Source organism: Protomyctophum bolini (assembly GCF_963924005.1).
Source record: "Protomyctophum bolini genome assembly, chromosome: 14".
In the NCBI taxonomy this organism is placed as follows: Eukaryota; Metazoa; Chordata; class Actinopteri; order Myctophiformes; family Myctophidae; genus Protomyctophum; species Protomyctophum bolini.
In genome coordinates, this window is record NC_137875.1 from 26524065 (window position 1) to 26548562 (window position 24498).

The following is a 24498-nucleotide window of genomic DNA, read 5'->3' on the forward strand; positions in this document are numbered from 1 at the left end:
TGTATTTAAGCCATTTGGTATGAAAGAGAGGATTGAGTTAATCTAAGCATGAAGAAGAGGGACTGAGTGAGCTGCTGACAGAGGCAAGCTGTAGGCTACAGTACAATCCCCACTGTTGAAGTTAACAAATTGATAATTTAACAGAGGATTTGTGTTTTATAATAAAAATCTAAGAAAAAAAGTATAACTAAAGTTTTCAAATAAATGTAGTATACAGTACAAAATGTGCCTCTGAGATCATGAGATGTAATGTATAGTAGAATGCAGGCAATGCAGGCATGCAGTCCACCATAATGCTTATTGGGCTGGCCTGCAGGCCACCATTCTCATTCCCTGTGCTATAGGCCTATAAGGTAGGCCTTCATGATGCCCGTATCTTGGTTCACTGACATGACAGCACCGCCACTACGTTTATTACACCATGGAGTCCAATTTTCTGCATGTCCACATGCCCATCACTGCTACTGGAACGTGAAATGTGATTGAAATGCACTGTCAGTAAGCAGAGCTGTGTGCGCGCGTGCTTGTGTGTATATGTGAGAGAGAGAGAGAGAGAGAGAGAGAGAGAATGTGTGCATTCAAACCACATGTTTGTTAAAGATAACTTGTTTGTTAAAGATAACTTGCTTTATTCCTGTGTGTATATTGGTAGCGCATTTGTGTCAAGAATGGATTTTGTTCGGTCAAGGACAGGTAGTTGTCTGTGTGTGTGTGTGCGTGTGCGTGTGTGTGTGTGTGTGTGTGTGTGTGTGTGTGTGTGTGTGTGTGTGTGTGTGTCGCACCGTGTGTTACATCCAGCCTTAATGCAACTAGGACTGCCGGCTTAATTTATACTCTGTCGTACAACAGAGTATACATCAGGCTGATCTTCTGCAAACAAACGCAAGCTCAAGATCAAATGTCATTCCTGCTAAAGCACGTCCCCACTGCCCTCGTCAACTAGATTGCAGTCTAGCTCTTCAGTCAATGAGGAAATACGAGATGCTCGTAGTACAAGAAACTGACACCCATGCAGACCTTGACTGTTGGTCACACTTTCCACAAGAGAATAGTTTCAAAACACAACATTCCAATGTTGTTGTTTTTTAAGACATAAAATACCCTTGTTTCTAGTACAACCGCTGGTACATTTACCTAAATATTGACACCAATTTCCATAAAATTGAGTCATATTCATAAAAGAGTAAAAAGCAGGGTCTTTGTGTAATATTAAAAGTATAAGTCACTGGCGTTGAATAGAGGAAGGGAGCGCTGCCGTGGTCCTTTGTTTGTTGAACTGAATACAGGTGCTCGCTCAGGTGCGAGGTTAAATCATGAAAATAAAGAAGAGGATCCAAGACACTCTGTTCCAGTGAGGTGAAAAAAGCCTTTACTATGGGACCCTGACGAAGGCTGATTGCCGAAACGTGTTGGTCCTCCCTTTTTGTAAAGATCTTTGTCATGCCTTAAACTTATAATAAAGGCTTTTTTCACCTCAAAACATCAGCCTTGGACCCTCTTCTTTATTTTTTACAAGTCACTGGCATTGAAAGCTTAGCCTGCCTCAAAACCGCTTCAATTGGTTAAAGCAGGAGAAGTCCTTGGAACTCTGTCTGGACAACATCATCACACAGGACAGGACCTGTTTATTACACAATAAAAGCAAATGATAAAATAACATCTTTGAGGGGTGCTTGCCTCCCCTGTCAGCCCAGGGCTCCTTTAGTCCTATAAAAGTTTTGCCCTTTACTTGCCTTTTAGTTTAGGTGAATCTATTTACTCACTTTCCACCAGTTGTGCAGAGTATTAGTTACTCTGTAGCCTACATTTACACAAGTAGCCTACTAGAATTTTGAGTATACTTTTACTTCTACTCCACATTTTATTATTGCAAAACATGCTTCAGCCCTATATACATGTTGGCCATTTGAAATAGCAATTGTGAGCTCAAACATTTTATATACATTTGAAAACTTGTGAAATGGGACCCTCTGCACAATGAGTATATTGTCTAACTACATGATACCAATAATGTTGCACTTTTACTCAAGTACATCTTGAATGACTGACTTTTAGTATTTTTGCATTGCAGTATTGATACTTTTACTTAAGTAAAAACAATTGAGTACTTTTTCCACCTCTGCTCCTTGCCTTGAGGTGAATGTATTTACTCTCTTTCCACCTTTGTGACACTAATCTACTGCTGTGTTCCTTGAGCCGTGCAAATCACTTCAAACTCACAGCCAGGCTATTCACGGCAAGATCTAGTATTTTGTACTTCTTTGTACTTCTTTGCCTTTGTAATTTCATCCACAAAGGCAATTCAAAGTGCTTTACCAAGGCGGAAACAATCCACAAGGATGTGGAAGAAATGAAATTCGAGATAGGCCTACAGCATAAATGTAAGGCTGTTTTACCATTTTCTGCTCGGTCAGTTGCACACTGTCAGACTCAGCAATAAGCAAAATCCAATGCCTAAACTTAATCTTAAATCCTAATCTTAACCCCTATAACCTAAACGTTGAAATGCAACGTGCCTAAAATGTAACATTTTTCTGGTCCAAAAACGTTGTCATTGAACGTTTCTGGGGAAATGTACAGTGACTTTTCCCCTGCAGATGATTGGGTTGCATTCCGTGTGCAAGAGTGTTTTTGTTTAGCCAACAAGTGGAAATTACTCAGGCCCTATGCCCAAAATAGCAAAAAAGTATCTAGCTCACAATGCATCGCAATTCGATGCATTGTGGAGTAGCTTGTATAGATCTGCTATTTTAAAGTAATGCAGTAATGATTTAGAAAATAAATAAAATCCAACAGCCTCTAGCACTGTAAATACAGTGGCCGTTGGATTTGTTTATTAACATACCACCTCCACAGCCATCCCCTCTTCTTTAATTAGCCTGCTCCCCTGTGAAGCTAATGGCCTGTCAAAGGCATAATAACCTGTCATATGGCGGTAATAACCTGCAGAATATGCCTGCCGGGTCCTTTGGAATGATGGCTGGCGCTGTGTTCTAGTGTCTTCTGGATTATCCAATATCCACCACACAAACAAACCACTTGTGAAATAATCTAATGTGCAGACTGGCTCTAAAATGGTCAGATAGGTGCAGTCTGAACTGCAGAGCCAACCGATATGTCCATATAGGGATGTATGGAAATCTGGTTGTCCAGAACCGCTGTCCGCCGATCTGACCAATATGCCCATTATGGGAATATACTGACTGAAGGACAGACAGGGATCTCCATATATGGGTATAAAAGACAGACAGACAGACAGACAGACAGACAGACAGACAGACAGACAGACAGACAGACAGACAGACAGACAGACAGACGGACGGATTCTGATGATGGCTTATTGCATAACCGGATGCATTCCCTATACTTGCATCGTCCTGAACGGTGCCCAACGTACACTGCCGGTCTAGTCCTATACTATAAATGCACGAAATCGCTGCGTGCATGTCAGTGCGTACTTGTCCTTGTGGTGAAACTCCGTGTGGGGGTCCCCGGAACTTCCAGACCCCCAGGGTGCCGGCCCGGTTCCGGCAAGCTGCCCGCGTCCGAAACGGTTGAGAAATGACAGAGTTACCATGTGGGGGTCCCTGGGGGGGTCCCCAGAACTTCCAGACCCACAGGAACGCGCCCAGGGTGCCGGCCTGGTTCCGGCAAGCCACCCCATGTCCGAAACGGTTGAGAAATTACACTGTGACGCTAGGGACAGACCCAGGGACCCAGACAGGGACCCAGGGACCCAGGCAGGGACCCAGACACCCAGGCAGGGACACAGGGACACAGGCAGGGACCCAGGGACCCAGGCAGGGACCCAGGGACACAGACAGGGACCCAGGGACCCATGCAGGGACCCAGGCAGGGACCCAGGGACACAGGCAGGGACCCAGGGACCCAGGCAGGGACCCAGGGACACAGCCAGGGACCCAGGGACCCAGGCAGGGACCCAGGGACACAGGCAGGGACCCAGGGACACAGGCAGGGACCCAGGGACACAGGCAGGGACCCAGGGAGGGACCCAGGGACCCAGGCAGGGACCCAGGGAGGGACCCAGGGACCCAGGCAGGGACCCAGGCAGGGACCCAGGGACACAGGCAGGGACCCAGGGAGGGACCCAGGGACGGACCCAGGGACCCAGGCAGGGACCCAGGGACACAGGCAGGGACCCAGGGAGGGACCCAGGGACCCAGGGAGGGACCCAGGGACCCAGGGACCCAGGCAGGGACCCAGGGACCCAGGCAGGGACCCAGGGAGGGACCCAGGGACCCAGGGAGGGACCCAGGGACCCAGGGACCCAGGGAGGGACCCAGGGACCCAGGCAGGGACCCAGGCAAAAATATATTTCAGACTCTTTAAGTATAACAATTGACCCTTGTGGAATCTGTGGTGATACACAGAATCTATTTAAATTATGTGTATTTAGCTTTTGACAGAAGTCCAGAGCAATGATGCTGCTTAACTTCCTGCATAAGCAGAATGAGTTGGATCCAACACTGAGTAAAGGCAGAGTCCCAGCGGCATAGCAGTTTAGTATTCCTGTGATCCTCCAGGCATCACATAAAGAGTGGGAGTGCTTTGGGACACAAACGAAGTAGACGGATCTAAGAAAGGAGTGAGAGGGATTATCTCTCCATGCAGTCAGAGCAGAAATCAACCTCCTGCATAGCAGACTGACATCGTTGAGTACGTATATGAAAAGTAAGCACCTCGCACCGTCCCGTTTTCCCTCCGTACCATGGTACAAACAACCATGGTGATGGATAAAAACTGCTGCAACACCCCACCACCACCCTCATGAAATAAACATGGCGAATGTACTGTAGCAAATGTTTAACAACCCCTTCTCCCCACATTTCTTTAAGGCAAGTCAGTGGGGAAAGCCAGGTGGAAAGGGCACTTTGCATAGAAGACACAGTAAAGCTGTGTGTTTCCTTCTCTATTCTGCACATTAGCCAGGTCTCAGGTCTCAGCCCCCCCCCCCCCCCCCCTCCCCATACAACAAGTTTGTGTCTTCAAACCATGTGACTCGCCATGACACACAGAACACACAGGACACAAGTGTGTCTTGCGTGTGTCTTAGGTGTGAGTGAGGCCTTAATGTGCTGGCTAACTATGTCATCTTGATGACTTGGTTTTGAATCCAGACTATCGACTGAGTGTCACTGTCAACTCTTCTGTTCTCCATCACGCCTGGAACGTCAGTGTTTTCACCGGATGCCAGCATGGAAGAGAGTCGTTGCAGTCAGTGATAGCAAGTACAGTAAGCCACCATTTGTAGAGTGACTACAGTTAGTGTGCTCATGCAGTAGGCCTACTGTCAGCAGGCCTGTCAATCAGACAGGACCTTCATCAAACCATCCGAACAAAATTAAGTCCATCATTCCTCAAGAGCTGTATAATGTCTGCCCATCTATCTTAGTGCACAGTCAGGAATTTCTCTGCCATAGTTTTATTGTCTATGCTGGCCAGGCCACAAAAATAGAAGATAAAAATATATCTTAAAACGTATATTCAATCCATAGAGTGTAAGTCACTAAGCTAAAGCTTCAAGCTATACACTCAGCGTGCACTTCAACTCATTGCACTTTTTTCTCTCTGCCAGGCCAACGGCCGGAGATTATTCTTTTTGTCTCTATGCGTCTGCGGATAAACTGGCAAAACACTAGCATCAAATGTCTTGTGCCTATGTTTTTGCTAGAACAGCCCACGTTATGTTTTGGAGTCTTGGAACGTAGATCTTACAAGACCTTGTATTTTAAATGATTATGGAGACATGTGATAAAAATTTACATACAGATTTTAATATTCCATACCGGTTGGCTATAATTGGCTTCCAAACATTTCGGGGAAGAACTCATTTCACCCCCCATTTCACATTGTCCGACCCATTTGAAATTTGAATCGCATTATTGCAGGGCCTCTAAAATGCAGAGACAAAGTGATTTCACTTAAAGTATGTTACTGCAATTAAACATTTTAATTTGCAGATTTCACAGAATTATATCTTCCTTTTTACAATTCACATTTCAGCATGCTCATGCACACATGGATGCACGCACACGCGTGTGTGCACACACACACACACACACACACCCCTTGCAGTCCGCTAATCTCCAGCCTAATGGCTTATTCCGTTAGTAGACGTTGCTTCATGTTCCACTTTTCAACTGCATGAATTTCAAAAATCACCATGCAAAATCATCCAAGAGAATACAATATTATAATAACCGCAGACTGCGCATCACATGCTTGGTGCCCTATAGGATTATGCATTCAGAATCCAGTCCACATATGCTTCAGAACTATCTTTGACACATTTTTTAGTTCGACCAAAGATTGAAAAACTGGAAAATGGTTTGTCCTGGGTACAAACCCATGGATGGCCTGTCGAGGAGAGAGTGACATAGCCTACTGTAGCCACAAAGTGTGTGGTACAGTAACTGAGTAACTCGATGTCTCAAGAGATTGGATGGCTGCATGTTTAATTGTCTTTGACAGCTAACATCCAGAAAACCATAGAACGCTGCTTGGAGTCTGTTATCAAAGATAGTGGCTTAATAATTAAAATCCTTGCTTTAAGATCATGTGGACATGGAATAAAATCTTGTCTTTTCTCTTGACTTTTGAACCTCCAAAACCATACAGTACACTACAGTCTGAGTCTGACTGTATATAATGATTTATCTGAATCAGAGCTGGAAACTGCCTGAAGTCAGTTGTATATCCACTGACTCCACTGTGGCTTGGTGGTCAACACACATAAATGAATATATTAAGATAGTAGGTTCAAGTCTTATCTCTACTTCATTAATGAACTTAATTAATATTTTGAAAGTTAACATAGAGCGCCGAAGACCTGACATCACTCGCTCATCCCCTGGTTCATGGAAGTTTTTCTCTATATGGAGAATAACATGGGGTCATCTTAAAATCGTCTCATGAATTGTGGTCCAAAAATAAACAAACTGCCTCTGCAATATTGTCGGGGAGGTGCCTCTGTATCGTTTATGACAGTCAGTCCCTCATATTTGATACAGTCTGTTTCTAGTGAAAATGTAACTAATTCAGCAGTAGCATTAGTGTTTTCTCACAGTCAGTCGATTCTTCATATCCATATGAGTGAAACGGCCGGGATGATTTGCTTATTTTTCAACCATAGTTCTTGTATGAGGCGATCTATGGGGATTACAATGCAAATAAAAAGTACATGAACCTGTGGACTTAGCGCCCTCTACCAATATTGACGTCAGACTTTGGTGCTCTATTGAGGGGAATATGAATGAACATCACACCTCTCTATTGAGAGATGGAAGATGTAAAGTATGTAATATAACATTGTATGATAGAGTACAATGATTGGGGTGTGCGTCCTAAATCTTTGTAGAGCACATCTCTTTTAAACAATTGCATTTATTTTCGGGTGCATGGAATGTCTTTACATGACCAGATTCACAAGCCTAGTCCGTTTCATATTCCTGTGATTTTTTTAAGATCAGAGTTTGTACTGTGTGTGCATGCCATGGAGGAGAGTATTTGCAGGGAATCAAGTCTAAAAGACACAGGCACACAGTCAGGACAAATTTGATCAAAAGCTGTCGTATCTCTGAGATCCCTCTGGGTCTACAGAGGAAAGGAGAGAGGAGGAGGGCGCCAGAGAGAAACGTGAAATTCGATTTCATTAAACCCCTGTGAGCAATTATCATAATGACATTCAGTGGTGACGAGGAGGCAAGTTATTTATCTATATTTAATTATTTTATATGTTGGTGAAGCGAAGTGGAAAGGAGAGAGAGAGATAGACTTCCTGAGAAATGGCCCTTTGGTCTAGAGAGGAGAGGAGGAACCCAAAGACACATGAAAAATGGAGTGGAGAAGAGAGCCAATGAGATGTTTAGGAGAGGTTATGAATACATGACAGTATAGGAGCCTACAACAGAGCTTATTGAAAGTGAAAGGCGATTGGAAACCATGCAGGACGCTCAAGAAAAGGCTTAGACAGCAAACAACCTGAGTTTATGATCAGTCTCCTTTCGTGTAGTTAGGGATGGAATTCTTGTATTGATGCATGGTGCCCTCCTTATATAGTAAGTAGCCTTGCCGGCCCACAGGGCAGGAGCCTATCTCCTGTTGCTGTAGCGTGAGGCAGCTTGATGTACAAGTACACCCAGACTCTAGTATACCCCCAATCCATCCCTTGATGCTGAGTGTCAAGCAGGGAGGCACTGGGTCCCATTTTTAGAGTCTTTGGTATGACCCGGCCGGGGATTGAACCCCGACCTCCCAGTTTCAGGGGGGACACTCTAACCACAAGGCCACTGAGATGGTGCCCTCTTTGCATCATTGAATCCTCCTCTCTGTACTCCCAGTTCATTGATTGACACCTTTTTTTTTTTGCACTTTTTTTTCTCCATTACATTGATGAGCTGTGGGGGAAAGAGTACTAGAGTAAGTTACAGTTACACTTGAGCATCTTGACTGCAATGGCAGATTTAAAGTATAAGTTGTAAAATAGCCAATCAACCAGCTCACAACGTGTCTCAGTGTGTCACATATTTATTAATATTTTTAAATAGTTGGTGTGAACTCTGCCATCATGGACTACCTGTGAGTGGGGAGTGTTGGCTGATGAATGAATATCAACATCCTAATACATCCTGATACTGGGGGGTCAAATTATGACAGGCAATTCCTGCTGTCAAAAAACACTTTCTTTGAAATAGACACTCATGCTTTCCAAGGTATGATTTGGGCTGGGAGGAGGAGTAGGACTAAGGCCCTACGTCCTCTCTGGGGGGGGGGGTACTACCTGCGAGTGGGGAGTGTTGGCTGATGAATGAATATCAACATCCTAATACATCATGATACTAGGGGGTCAAATTATGACAACTATATTTTTACGGCCCTTAACGGTTCCTAAACCTTTAAGCTTGAGACCCCAAAAAAGGATGTGTCCTCCAAAAAAAATAACAGCTGATCTACAAGCTCCGACACTCTGAGTTAAAGTGTAAATTCATTTAAATACCTTATTTGCATACAGTTGAAACTTAGCTCAACTTTCTTTTGTCATTAAGTCGGCAAGATCTCTGTCATTCATAATTCCGCCCCTGTGTCTCTAGTCGTGGCCCTGCGTTCACTGGAAACAAATGACTCCAGGTCACTTCGTCTCTTGTTATTGCTGCTGGTGTGGACGCAGGGTGAGAGTTATGAGCTGTCACTCAAGTACAGTACATGGGGAACACACACCATTGTGTTTAATTCATAGATGTAGGTGTCTATTGCAATGGTCCCCCTGCCTCCACCTAGAGTTTCCCCCCATAAGATCGACTAGAGATATACACTGACAAGTCCCAAGAGGGGTATCTCATTTGTCACTTGTCACATGTCACGTGGTCATGCAGAAAATGCTACGGGCACACAGGTCAGATGGTCATGAAGACATGTCATATCAGCAATCCATCTCCAATTCAGTTTATAAGAAAGCTTTCTTTAGGGCAGCCGTAGCTTAAATGGTAAATGGTGCATTTATATAGCGCCTTTATCCAAGGCGCTTTACATAGATTGTGCATTACATTCACCCACCAATGGCGTGTCTTACTCAAGCACACTTATACACTAACTCTGGGGGAGCCCGGGTTCGAGCTGGCAACCTTGTGGTTACCATCTGCATGGCTTTATTAAACATAAAACATGTGTTTACATTGCCAAAGCAAGTGTCAAAATATAATAAAAACTACTTAAGAAAAAGAGGAGTATAGAGTTGTCCCATTGCATCGTTGAATAAATGTTAAGAATAGCCATCAGCTGAGTGAAGCTATAACTGAATTCCCCCCACAGGATAAATATGGTCTACATTATTTCTCAGTGATTGCCTCACGATGGAAAAGAGGCTCAAAGCTCATTATAATTGGATATCCTCATAATTGTGACATAACAGCATAACTGTAGCCTATATGTAATCTATGTAATTATTGCCTTTCCAAAGATAGCCGGAAGTACAATACTTCATGATCAAAGAATTTACTTAATTCAAAGTAGAATTATTAGGACCGTATTCAAAAAAGTACTGTACAAGAAAAAGCTACTCATTTACAGTAGACTATTTGAAATTACTTTCCATCCCAGAGATGAGTATTTTTGTTATATAAAAGTCAGTGAAAAATACATCAAAGTCAATTGGCTTAATTTGATTTGACTTGACTTCAGGCAGGTTCAATGTGAAGTGAAACTCTTTGACTGTCATAAGAGCCTTTCTCCATAATTGTATTAGAGATTGATTTATGAGTGTTTAATTAAATTGAAGGTCTCACAGGTCTATACTGTCTATACCCCCCACAACAAATCTCAAGCTCATGAGTCATAACCCGTCGTCTCTGGTTTGAGCTTTAACATCTGCTATCTTAACTATAAGCCTTAACTATCTTGCCAAATGTGCGATTATTAGACGTGCCCAGGATAGGGATGCTATGGGGTTTAAGTGGTTGATTTGAAGTGTAGCCTCAATGACAAAACTCTCAATTAAAACGTAATGCTCATTTCTAGCTTTTCTACAATGACGCAATGATGTCAATCTTCATTTCAAATACATTTTATGTATGAAGCCCGCTCCACAGCGATGCGTGCAGTGCAATGCAAATAAATATTAATAGAGTTCTCATCTGTCTTTTGCCCCTTATCTTGTTCATTCATATAGTCTGTTCTCCATCTTTCTGTCTACATCTCTCTCTCTCTCTCTGCCTCAGGACCTGTAGTGTCTGAATAATGTCACTTTTGTCCTTCCCCCAACCCCCATCCTGACATGTCCTCTGACGCTCCCTCCCTCCCCCATCAGCCTCATCATAATCTACAGGACCACAAGCAACCCCTACACACACACACACACAGCTCCAGTGTTGAAAATAGAAGCATGTGCTGTAGAGAGACATACACAGATATTACAACCCAACGCACAGACTACATTTTTTACTTTCACTCACACACACACGCGCGCGCGCACACACACACGCGCGCGCGCACACACACACACACACACACACACACACACACACACACACACACAAACACACACACACACCAAAACCCTCACTTATCATGCACCATTGCATCACCATTTCATAACCCATTTCTTTCTTTCTTTCTACTACTGTATCTCTCTGCACTAATTTGATTCAATTGCTCATCTCTCTCATTGCCTCTGCCATGCATATTAATAACACACAGATAAAAATACACTTGATTAAAATCACACGCGGACCAGCCACCCAAATACTACTGGTATGTGCATGCACGCACGCACGCACGCACACACGCACGCATATACTGATCGAGGTCTCTTTCTCCTGAGGGCAGGAAGCAGAAACATATCACAGCTGTAATGGGTTTCATACTGTATATTTTATCATTACGAGGCCCATCGCGTGTGTGTGTGTGTGTGTGCGTGCGCACACACAATTCACTTAGCAATCATTTGTTGGTGGGAGAGGAGGAGGCTGCGAGTTGATTACTCACACACCCTCAGAGCTCTGGGATTGACTGTCGGCCGTCCTGGCTGCATGGCAGACAGTCAAAATTTAGGATTGTGATTTTTCCCTCCTTTGGGCCCTTACTGTACATTTTCATTTTATATTTCTGGCATCTGCTGCCACCTTCTGTTTTAACTCATTCTCTTCCTCACTGCTCTTATTTACCCCAGTGGTTTTATTTTTTTAGATGTTTTTATGGCATTATGGCATAGTTATAGTGTCACAAAACGTTTCTGCCACAGTCTGTAGCCTACGTCTGAAGCTCTGAAACTGAGTAGAACATAAAGGCGATGTCCCACCTCCCACCCAATTCTGCTCCACCTGTGCCTTCACATAAATAACTCCTACTGGAAATCTAATTAGTAGAAGTGTATAACAACTCACAATCCATTTCTGCTTGGCAGAAAATAATGGAAGTTCAATAATATATATTATATATTTTTAATAATAATTAAAAAAATAAAAATAAATAGGCTACATAATCTTGCAAACCGCATACGAATACCCTTCCAGTCTGAAGAGCAGATGACGGCTTCCCATTTTCAACTTGTATTGGGTGTAATTACATAGTCTTTGTAGCATTCAAAGATTGTGGATGGTACTCTGTTTGACGTGAGGTGCACAGTAAAAAAATCCATTTGTGCACTCTCAGTCTCCAGGGGCATAATACCGTTAATCAGAACAATGTGCAATGACTGAGTCGGTAGGGATCATGCGTCTTGTTCCCGAGTTCACATTGGCTGTAGGCACTTACTGTCGCAGGGGATCAAACATTTGGCCTTTTGGTAACGATGGCGGTGTCCCTAACCACTAGGCCAATTCCTTTCATTTGTTTTGAGCAGGGAAGGTATGCTATTACCCGCTGAGCGCGCAATGCTGCAATTTGTCAAGTCTTACAGGTTGTCACTCGCTCGGCTGCATTGGAGATCATTTTTGGTGTCTGGGGCGATGATGAATTATTTGTTATCTTTGTACAGCGCCTGCCTCCAGTGAGAATATCCATACTAATAATGAGACATCAGCCATGGATTGTTCTGTACAAATGGCAGTGTCTTCCACTAAAGTTCAGCGTCGTAGCTTGACATGATTTAGTACACGCTACAGGGCCGGGAGGAGGTGGTGACTAACATAGAGTGGATCCACCGTAATGGCACGGTTAGAAATCTCAGGTGTGTTTTAATCACGAAATTAAAATACTGAAAATACCATCTATTGTGAGAGGATTAAAAGCACATTGTATTATTGGCAAATCTAATGTTTTAGCAATTCAATTTGAGTTATTTTTCATTGAGGGCATAGAGCAATCAAACAGGCCTCGATCTGCAAGGCCATATCAACCTCTGACCAATAACAACCTGCAGTATTGTTCTATCACATTTGATAGACCAACCAAATGAAGGTCTGAAGGTTTCTATCCATAGTCTATACAGTATACTGTATTGTAGGTTACATTCTAAAGTTACTATAATCTATTCTGAAGGAGCCTTTTATCTCCCAAGAAAATCTGCCCCAAAGCTGCTCTCACAGTCACTTTAAACTCAATCTCTACGGACGACCTCCAGTCTTCGTACTGTATTTGATGGCTGGAGGCACTTGAGAAAGAATTGCATCACACCTACAGTATCAGCCACCTGGGTCATATCCTCCCTTGAACTGCTTTCCAAGCATTCTGCTGTGAAAGAGTGCAATTTGAGCAATTCTCAAAATAGGAGCCTCTTTACAACATAACCCACCCAATCCATACATTCTGAGGCCTCATTCACGTTCAAAAAACGTGCTTCTCGGCCTGGGCTGCCGGCGTGGTGGTCCGGGCACCCGATAGGCTGCAATGCCAGCCTGACAGCGTGTCGTAGGTTCGAATCCCCATCCAGACGACCTTTGCTGCGTGTCAGTCCCCATCTCTCCCCGCATTTCCTGTCAGTCTACTGTCCTATCAATAAAGGCATAAAAAGCCTAAAATAATATATCTATATATTTTTTTAAGCGCTTCGATTATTTTATTAATCGAAAAAGTAATCAATAGCCTTATCGGCATGAAAATAAACAACAATTGCAACAAATGGCAATAAAGGACAAAGAACGGACTTAAACTGACAGCCTGCATGGCTCTCTCTAGCTGGAAGACACTCTAAAAGAAGATGAGATTGCAGATGAATAGAGCTTTATAATAGAAGGTGACTGCCAGGGGTTGGATGATTGCAACTCAAAAACAATACAAAAAAACAGGTTTATATAGAATCTGTGTAAATCTAGCCAACGTTTCACTTTAGGTTTGCTTCCCCCATGGGCTGTGTTGTTCTTCCTGCAGTCTCTTTTATATTGTGTCAAACGGCACTGGGCTTTGAGAGAAACTGAGGGCTTCCGACGAGGAGATCATTAGCAGTCAAACTAGGGACTTAACAGCTAAGCCAAAATAACGATTGCACTCTAGGAACGGTCTGGAAGGGAAGTAGGGAACACAAACCCCCCCCCCCCCCACCCATTTTTCCCCTTTCTCACTCGTTTTCTACTCTCTTTATCCTTCCTTCTCTTCCCCTCCTATCTCTCCCTTCATGCGCTTTTACAAATCAGAGAGCCAGGAGAGCCTTTGAAAAATGACCTGAGAGAGGAAGACCGACAGCGAGGGGAGACGGGTTTTAACGTTTCATATAGGCTGCTAAGGCCAGCTTGTGGCTCATGGGGGCGCAGCACTAATGGCATGAGGGCTTCAAAGGGACCCAAACTGAATGATGGTTTTCCACACCAGATAGTTCATTGCAATCACAGGAGGCCTCATTTATTAGATTTTTCCCAGGCAAAAGTTGGTATTTAAAAAAGATAATTTGATGCAAGAATTTGTGCATGGCAACTCTGACCCGTCATGCATTTACACATATGTGTAGACAGAGGGAATTAGCAATGCCGATGAGAGTAGTGAAATAAGAGCCAAATTATACTTAAAATACACAGCAATCTAATAACTATATAACTTTGTTTTTTGCTTGCTGTCAGTAGCAGGCTCAAATACAATAGGCCCTACTGAACCAATACTTTAAAACTACCACATGAGATCTAAAGAATAAACAGGCCTGTATAATGGATCTACAGAACAAGGATAAATAGTCAGGCTTCTGTTCAACGCTATACCAGTAGGCGATTAAGAGAATATTAGAGCATATGACCCAACCAGAACAAACATTACTGAATACATAACACAATCACATTGCCTGTGCTTACAACACACTACCTCATAACCAAGTTTCACCACCAAAATCCAATGAACAACAACAACGATATTAACCGAACAGATATGAAAGCAGCCAGATACCCTAGCTTCCTTGGAAAATTGTATATTTATATATAACGTAGGTATCAACACACTGAGTGCATTGTGTGGTAATCGGGGCATTACATTCGGGACAAATAGAATATGCTTCACAATATTCTTGGATTTTATTTTCACATTTTAACCCATTTTGGGCGGGAACCCATTTTGGTGTTTTAAACATTATGTTATAATTTAGCTATTTTAGAAAAATCATAAAAATGTGGCGCAAATCTTTGAATATATATTTTTTCAAAGTGAATGTTTTTAATTCAGGTCACGTGGAAGTTTGAGTTGAAATATACAGAATGATATTTATAAAAATGGGCTGTCAGTCAATGTAAACATACTGTATACATGACTCATATAAGACGCATCACCCGTTATTGTAGGCTACTTGGCCACATCTGGCACCAAGGAAATATAGTAATGGCTTGATAAAAGTGATGATTGGTTTCCATTGGTTTTCAAAAATATTTTGAAAAGGATCCCGCTGTGCTGAAATGAACCCAGTAATGGAGGGGCGCTCTATGACTTGCTTCTGTCTCATTGTTCTGTCAGATGAGTGTGAGAGATGGGCCGCGGGCTGTTTGGGTGAGAGGGAGAGTGAGATGAGGAGTGAGCGCTCAAATGAACAGACTGCAGGGGGTCTGGGGATGGGAAATGGAACAACAAGCTGAGACTTGTGCATTAACACGCGAACACACACAGTTCCCACGCACGCACGCACGCACCCACGATACAGCTGTCTTGTGCCAACACACAAAAGGAATCCAGGCGAGATCCTTACACACTCCACTTCCCCTCTGTCTTTCTCTTCTCCTCGGGTTCTCATCACAGGGCTTCATGGCTGTGTTCATGCACTGTGAATATGGGCTGCACAGCTCTGTATTCTATCCCGTTTGGTTCAGCGTTACATTCACTTCAGCACAGCCTCACCCACATTTTAAGACCAAATTAAAGATTTGTGCATGCATGCTCAAGCAAACTGACACAATGAATAAATTCATCTGTGAACCAACTGACACATTCACTGGCCGTCTGAGAAGGAGGGGAGTGGGTGGGGAGGTCATCTATGTTAAAGGTTACTACTGTATGAGGCCATGAAGGGTAGTTTATTAAAGGGACGCTATCATCATTTTCATAACCTCTATCTATATTCATCTCTCAAGACCACCACTGCTTATACATGTAGTGCTGTTGTTAGTAGAAATAAACACAGAAGCACCCGGGAGGAAGTGGACTAAGAAAGGGGAGGAGCCAAACATCCAAACACTTGGATGTTTGTCTTACGTTTTTATACCAAATTAGTTTCCTGGTTGCTTTTATTTGTCTCATTTATAGATGAGGCAAATAAAAGCAATCAGGAATGCCCTACACAGCAAGGATTTGCTGTAGGACTACCATCTTTTCATACCGTACTGTAAATACTCTATGTGCAAGCATTCTCCTAACTGGAACCCTATAGTACACAGAATATAACATACAGTATACCGTACAATAGTTTTAATATGAGTCATTCATTTAGATTAGCAATAACAGATCTCGTACAGTATAACCCCTCTCAGCTTACTGTATGTCTCTACTATACAGTCTCAATATCAGGTTTCCAAACTGTCTGTCTCTCCTACACAGCCTCCCTCTCAGCTTCCCTACGGTCATTCTCTCATACACGCTCCCCATCAGCTTTACGGTCTGTCTCTCTTACACTGTCTCCCTCTCATCTTTCCTATACTGTCTCCCTCTCGGGCTCTATTACGGTCTGTCTCAAAAAATGAAAATGAATCAAAGGGGAGTGTGCTCAAGGAGAGTTGATCTTGGATCAATAAGGAGCCATCCTTATTGTGGGGATCCAGGATGGGATCTGGTTTCATCATAACCGTTTCCCGTAGTACTACATTGACCCATTAAGACCTGAGGCTGATTCTGCACATGTCTTCTAAACAGTTTCACGAAATGTATGTTGATAAGATTCAACTTACATTGTATGTTGCTATATATCAGTGCCAGTGGTGCTCAAACTTTTCCATGTCAAGGACCCCCAAAATATGCATTCGGCCGCATCTCTAAAATATTTTGTTCCAGGGACACTCTACAAGCAAAGATTGTAGTTAAAAATGTGAGCAGCGCCTTTTATCATGATGATCATGTATGTCATCATCATACATCGCTTTTTACTGTGGCACCCACCCACTACGCTATAGTGTACTGTGGAACCCACTACGTCTAGTACGTCATAGTGAATGTATTTTGCCATTGCCTTGGCCTGAAAGTCTGTACGCAATAAATTGTTCCGTAGACTCGGCTGCAACATGAAGCCATGGGGGGCACACACACAAGCCACGCATTGTTGCAGCTAGCGCCACTCAAAAATGTTTCTTTTTGAGTGGTGCAACCACTCCAAGGAACAGCTATGTCCCTATGTCCACGTACCTGTCCCTATGTCCACGTACCTGTCCCTATATGTCCACGTACCTGTCCCTATACCAGTATGGGCAAAAGTGGCGCTGTTGTGCTAGAAACAGAGAGAGAGATCGTGTTGCACTGTTGCCTGCTAACTACAGAGAGAGAGAGAGAGAGAGGTGTCTGCTAAATGCTAATCCCCACACACATAGTAACTCATAACTCATAGTCATTTCTCTACCGTTTCGGACGGGCAGCTCGCTGTAACCGGGCTGGCACCCTGGGCCAGCCCGGTTACTGGGGTCTGGATGTTCTGGGGACCCACCGGGGGCCCCCACACGGAGTTGCACCACTCAGTTATGGGCCTCTGTGAAACGTGCTAAATGCAGAATCCTTCTGCATGCTTCATGACTGAATGGTATCCAATTAATGTTTGGGTTCTGAGGCATAATTATACATTATACTATATTGTTAATATGGTTGTTTATATCTAAGGCCTGATGGCTAAAGTTTTGTTTAACAGCCTGGATGTCTTGATGTGGTTTGGCTTGTCCTTGTAAGCAGCTAAGAGTTTAACTATGGCATGATTCCTGCTGGTAGAACTACCTTACCACTGATCTGTTCAGACTGTGTCCAATGTACTTCTCCCCATATCATCATGTAGGCCAGGGCCTACATTAAAGCATAACCATAATTACCACCTATAGAATATTGTCTCCACCTCCTATTGCCTCATTAATTACTGATTCATCCAGAATTCCACTACAGTTTCCCCTGGAAAGTAGATGGCTGTGATCATGGAAGTAAACTGCTATCTACAATTTTATGTCTATGTTTTGAACAAAGGTCTGAAATATTAACATTGAAAGTCTGTTGAGTGAATCACCATTTCTTCCTCTTCTCAGATGCGTGGTACCAAGGGTGTGTCGGTGTGGCCTGTGGGCTTCGTGGGAGGGAGAGCATACGAGCGCCCCCTGGTGTCCGGGGGTAAAGTCGTGGGCTGGTACACTGGCTGGAGACCCGACCGTCCCTTTGCCACTGACATGGCAGGTAAGAGAAACCTCACAGGCACTCGAACTGGAAATCAACCCCTCTTCGAAATTGTGGAGTGAACAAGCTATTAGCGGGAGTTGTCCTCTATCTGAAAGGTCATAGGTTGAATCCCCTCCCTCGAACGTGACCATGGAAAACACTACAATAACAGAACAAACTCTAAAGGGGAGAATGGTTGAGACTGAGGGAATATAGTATGTTGTAACAGATTGGACAGCTAGGTTCTTAGAGACATTGTGTCGTGTTCACAGATTCAGTCCCCATGTGGCTAACATGGCAGGAAAGATAGACAGACCGTCCGGAGGCGGGACAGAACAACAACGAAAACGGTATCTATGGTATACAGTATAGACCAGAGAAAACAACTGAGTTTATGGGCATGAGTGAGGGACATTGGACTATGAACAGAGAGACCATGCGGTTCACCTCATGGCTACCGCCACGGGGTCCATCCTTCTTATGCTGGGGGAGGAGAATCTGTCATTGCCTCTCTTGCTCAGTCGCCCCACTATCTCCTTTTGGAGTGGGCGGGAGGATGATGTAATTGTATGGATGAGGCGTTAGGAGGAGGTCATCTCATCTGAGGAAGGTCATGACATGCTGCATCCCCTGATATACACATAAACCGTCCAATAGGTCACAGACGGCATTTCCTCAAATTAATGTGTCCTTTCGAAGTGTGCTTTAGCGAGGCAGGCAAGGCTTTGCGCAATAAATCACACCACGTTATCAGCCTGCCTGTCGTCGCTGCGGTTTATGCGTTCGCCGCATTTCAATGCCCAGCCCGGCAGCCCATATTGTCGGACAGAGACAACTTGAACTTTATATAGTAGATTAATAGAGCCATCCTTATACCTGCACCGCCATAGAATGCATGGTTGGTGTGCACCTGCACCATAGGTGCACTCAAAAGCTGTCAGATGCTTGGACATAATGCAGGGCCGGCTGAAAGCATGAAATGGAAATTAAAATGGATAGTAGGCTATACACATCCTTGTTCAGTTCTAGCCCTAAAAATAGTAGCCTAACCAGCTTTTAGTTTACCTATATGATGTTTTGGTTTTGCCTGGATTATTACTACAGTATTCGTGCCCTTCAGGCAGCGTTCGGAACATGCAGTTCATGCACACATACAAAAAGTACACCCATGACACACTATTGCATCACCAATAAAAATAAAAAGAAGAAATAAAAATAAAATAATTTAAAATTAGTTGAGAACTAAGTAGTGAGTGTGGAGCACATCACTCAAATTCAGTTTAAAAGTTTTATAAGAAGATTTTATTGATTAGGTTCCTTCCTACATCTCTGACCTTTTTTATCCTGTAGTGTACGAGTTCCGCCTCCTGATCGGGCCTTTGCTAATTGCTACCTTACATCAGAATATTTTATACAACAGAATACTAGCTGACAGAAGTCTGAACGGCATGCTCATTCAAGCACTGCAGAGACAAGAGGGAGCTGTGATCCAAACACTTTAACTGGCCCCTCAACTCCTCCTAACTCGGTTCTCACTCTCTCTTTTACAAGTCTCTATCTGTCATACGTCTTATCAAATCTTTCTGTCTCCCATGTCCATCTCTCCTGTTGTCAGACCCATGTACATAAGCCAATTTACACTTCTCTGGGGATACAGTATGATGGCGCCACACACGCAGGCACGTACGCACTCACTCACTCACTCATTCGTTCACTATCTCACTCACTCACAACATGCATGTGCTTCCTCGATGCCTCTCGAGCCTTTGACCGCATTAACCATGGTAAACTGTTTGCTAAGCTACGAGAAAGAAGGGTTTCTATTTACTACATGTTTTACATTTCTGGTACTACCATCAAGACATCCAAGTCAGATGGCCGTGATACTATATCGGGGCCCTTTTTAGCAGTGTTGTCCCTGAACGCGTTTTGTATATATATTTTGTACTGATGATGTCAAGATCACCCTTTTTAAAGCTTACTGTACACCACTGTATAATGTCCACTTGTGGTGCAGTTAAAGGAACATTTAATAAGTTGGGGTGGAATATAAAGATTGATTGATTGATTGATTGATTGATTGATTGATTGATTGATTGATTGATTGATTGATTGAAGTAGTGCCAGCCAACTGTTCGTAAACAGTGGTGTTCCCACTCTGCTGTTCTCGGGAAACAAATTTTCAGTTTTATGATGAGGTTGAATGTCATGAAATGAAATCAATGACTTTGACCGTGCCTAAGAAGAGCAGCATCAGGTACTCTTCCTGTTTCTGGAGACATTGTTGAGTGTTGAGAGATTGATTGTATACAGACACGTGGCTGTGCATGCATGCATGTAACTCTGATCCATAGCCTTCTACTGCTTCTACGATTCTGCCCTGCGAAGTACAAGGCTATGGGACTTACAATTTTAAATCTCAAATCGAAATCAGACCAAAACACCAAAACACCAAAACAAAGGCAACAACAGTTTATACGTGTGGTGGGGGGCTCAGAGTGCTTCCACTAAGGAAAGTAGTCTTTCTATTGACACAACCCGCCTTTGTTTTGGTGAGTAGCAAAAACGTTCTTTTTATTTACACTAAAGAGTAGAGGCTGGTCTGCATTCATGCGAGCGGCGGAAGTTGATAGCTAGCATGCACGCACGCACACAAAAGTATGATGAACAATGCTGGCGACGTGTGCACTGCACACCGCAGCTGTGTTCTTGGGTGTTAATTAAACCTAGATAACAGTGGAGAGCATCCCCAATCTCTACCTCCTACATCACCCTTTATCAGTTTATCATGATTCCATCCTCTCTCCTCTGAGTCTATCCTGACCATCATCACACTCTCCTGCATCCTCTCCATCGACCATTCTCTTCCTCTTTTCTGTGCAGTGCACTTTTTTGTATACTCACTTACCGGTAGTTACTTACTATTAGTTACTTTTTTATTCTAGCCAACAGCCCAACTCACATACACACACACACACACACACACACACACACACAGGTTTGTATTGCTATACTACAATAGGAGAGGACATATACATTTTAGGACAGCATTGAAAATAACTGAAAAATAGCCAAAACAAATAAATAAATAAAATTAGCAGATGTACGAGGTTGTAAATTGGCAATTTTTCGGCACACAACCAAGTTTAAAATAGGAAAAAATCAAACCCCAACCCCTAAACCTACTTTCTACGTGTCTAATTTCCCCCCCCAACAAACAGTTTACAAGAAAGACATGGTGAAAGGGATCGAAACAGTAATGGAGCCTCAAAGCTGGTGTTAAATAAGACTTTCACCAAGACAAAACAAGAACTATAGATGCGGTAAACACAAATGAATGGTATGGTAGAGGTACCACCCAAACAGTTCAGTGATCACTTGTGGCTCAATTCATTTTCCAATTAACCATTCTAGACAGAGATTCAAAGAATAGGACTGCAGAACAGGACAGGACCAGAAAATATGCCATTCTACTTTACTTGTCACAGAGACATCTGCCCCTCACAAGTCTAGTAATACAAACACACGTCCAAACACCACAGAGTAATTATAAGCCTTTCTATTACATAGTTCTCAGTAATTACGCTGTCGGTTTTTCCACGCTCAAGATTTAGAACTCTGAAGCAACTTTTCCTTTTCCGAAATGAACATAATTATCACCCCAGCTGAAAAGATGCAGGCCATATTCATCCATAAATTATTATTCAGTGAGTGTACAATAGGGCCCTGTGACGCGCCGGCTGCCGGTGTTCGAGTGTGTCCTAATAACATTGTGTTGTGGCACAACAATGCATTGTTAGCAACACGCCAAAGCCTGTATGCTTTCTACCGCTCCATCTCATTTACCCTCGCATATTGTTGCCAGGACAATGAGAGCATGGATTACTATGAACTGCGGCTGCTCTCTCTCTGTGTGTGTGTGTGTGTGTGTGTGTGTGTGTGTGTGTGTGTGTGTGTGTGTGTGTGTGTGTGTGTGTGTGTGTGTGTGTGTGTGTGTGTGTGTGTGTGTGTGTGTGTGTGTGTGAGAGAGAGAGAGAGAGCGTGGTTCATTTGGAGGACTGACACAAACACACATTTCCATTCAACAACAACACTTGAATAGAAATGATTATGCAGATACACATGTTCCAGCACCCATGTCCACCCCTACAAGCACACTCTCTGCTCTATCACTGCTGTTGAACTGGTAATTGTGAGACAGAGAGAGAGAGAGACACAGAGACAGAGACAGAGACAGAGAGAGAGAGAGAGAGAGAGAGAGAGAGAGAGAGAGAGAGAGAGAGAGATGAAACCTGTTTCCACTGTGGTCCTATGTATTCAATTCATCAACACGTTTACATCCTCGATACCAGGAGCAGTAAAACAGTATCTACAGAAAACAGTTTATTTTGATAATAGAAGACTTGGTATTGGACACCTTGTGATATTTACTATCTTCCTTTTTTAACTTCCTTATTTGAAGCTATCCTATTATAGGTATCTCTGTTTGGCTGGCTGAGTTTTGTCCATATTTTACATGGTTAGTATACAGTAGGATATAATATAATAGTAAGAATCAAAAGATTATTAGTTATTAGTGCAAAATAAATTTGATTTATTTTTTCTAAACTTTATATCCTGATATTGAGTTTGAATTGGGCATGGGTATGCAAGAGACAACTTGTCACTGCATGCACCCCAGAGGGAAGATACAACTTTAGCTTGCAGTGATTGCTCATGTTCAATATCAGCCCCATGGGGGTTATATGGCAGCTGAACAATTAGTATTGGTTATTACTAAGCTTATTACTTTCCCTGTCCTTCTATTACTCCTCTGAAACAAAGTCAAATAAAGGCTGTGTATTATCTATATTATATGGAAACCTCTGTCCGCACGGTTCTCCTCAGTGGGTTAAGCAACTGATCTGAACTTGCAAACAGGCTGACCATTAGCATGATGCAGACATGACGAAGCCCGTTTTTCACTTTCCCAAAATGTAAGCCCTTTATTAGCATTTTTGTGTAAACACCAGAGATTTAGAGGCTCTGGGATCTGTCATCACAGACACTAGCACACAGAAACCGGCAGAACATAGGCCTACAGATCGCTGCAAACTTATGAAGGACTTTCATTTAGGGCCTGTGTCCACATGAGCAGGAGGATATCATCTCCATAGCACTACATTGACGCGTGCATGGTTCAAATCCACATTGTGTAATTAGCACTTTTTAAAATCAGAACCATAAAATTGTATGTCTGAGTTATATTAAAGAACTAAAAGAAATAAAGGTCCTGTACCTGCATCAGTAATTATGTAACCAAACTGTAACTATAACCAAACTGTTTTGCAGACCAAAAAGAAAACACAAAACTGTTCAAATAAAATAATTCAATTCAAATGAACAATCAAGATTTCAAAGTGCAAATGAAAATGTTCAATCTCCGATTTGTCCCAGCATAAAGTGCCTTTTAATTGCTCCAATGAGTCAAGTATCAAAAAGTTATCTCAAAAGTAAAGTAATCTAAGTACCTAATCAAAAATAGAAAATAGTAGATCTTCTATTTTCCCAAAATCAAGTAATCCATAAATTCATAAAATAAAAAGGCAATGCATTGCTCAAAAGGGGGAGGCCACAGCAGGTTTTGTTCAAAAGCTCTGCATGAACGAACCAAACTTTTCTTCTTCAGATGTCAGAGTTTTACGGCCACTACTCTGTGGTTTATACATTTCTGATTATGGTTTAGTATTGGCCTTAAAAGAGTCTCCTTCAAAAACCACACCAAACTGTCTTTTTGATACCTAAAATTCACTTCCTGTACTTTTATAGATGTCCCTGATACCTCACTTCCTGGAACTATTGATAACATGCTTTTTCCCCACAGTTCCCACTATGACCAAACCTTGTCAACAGAAAATGAATGACTATGGTTTAACTACACAAAACAAAACATCCTTTCCATACACTACATTGGTTAAATATTCAACCTATTTTAACCAATCTAATTCCCTTGTTATCATCCAATGTTATGTTTCATTTTCTTTCAATACTCCAGGAGAAGAAATACATTTCTACACACATTTATGTGGCAGTGTCACAACATAGTTTAGCTGAAACAGCATACACATGGGACTTCTCATTGTTGTGGGTCGCAACGAATCCACATCGGGTCGTAAATGAAAATGACCGGGTTGTCACAAACACACATTACATGGCATTGGCGTCAATATGATTAACTGGGCGGGAACCCCTTTTGGTGTTTTAACT

The 24498-nt window shown here is 42.7% G+C and overlaps 1 protein-coding gene across 1 annotated transcript in view; it reads left to right on the top strand.

Annotated features, from left to right (window-relative positions):
* Window positions 1-24498, top strand: part of b3gat2 (beta-1,3-glucuronyltransferase 2 (glucuronosyltransferase S)) — a 38965-nt gene that overhangs the window by 1397 nt on the left and 13070 nt on the right. The window contains exon 2 of the mRNA XM_080781503.1: window positions 18126-18270. Within this exon, the coding sequence (XP_080637629.1) occupies window positions 18126-18270 (145 nt within the window). The remainder of the gene's footprint in view (window positions 1-18125; window positions 18271-24498) is intronic.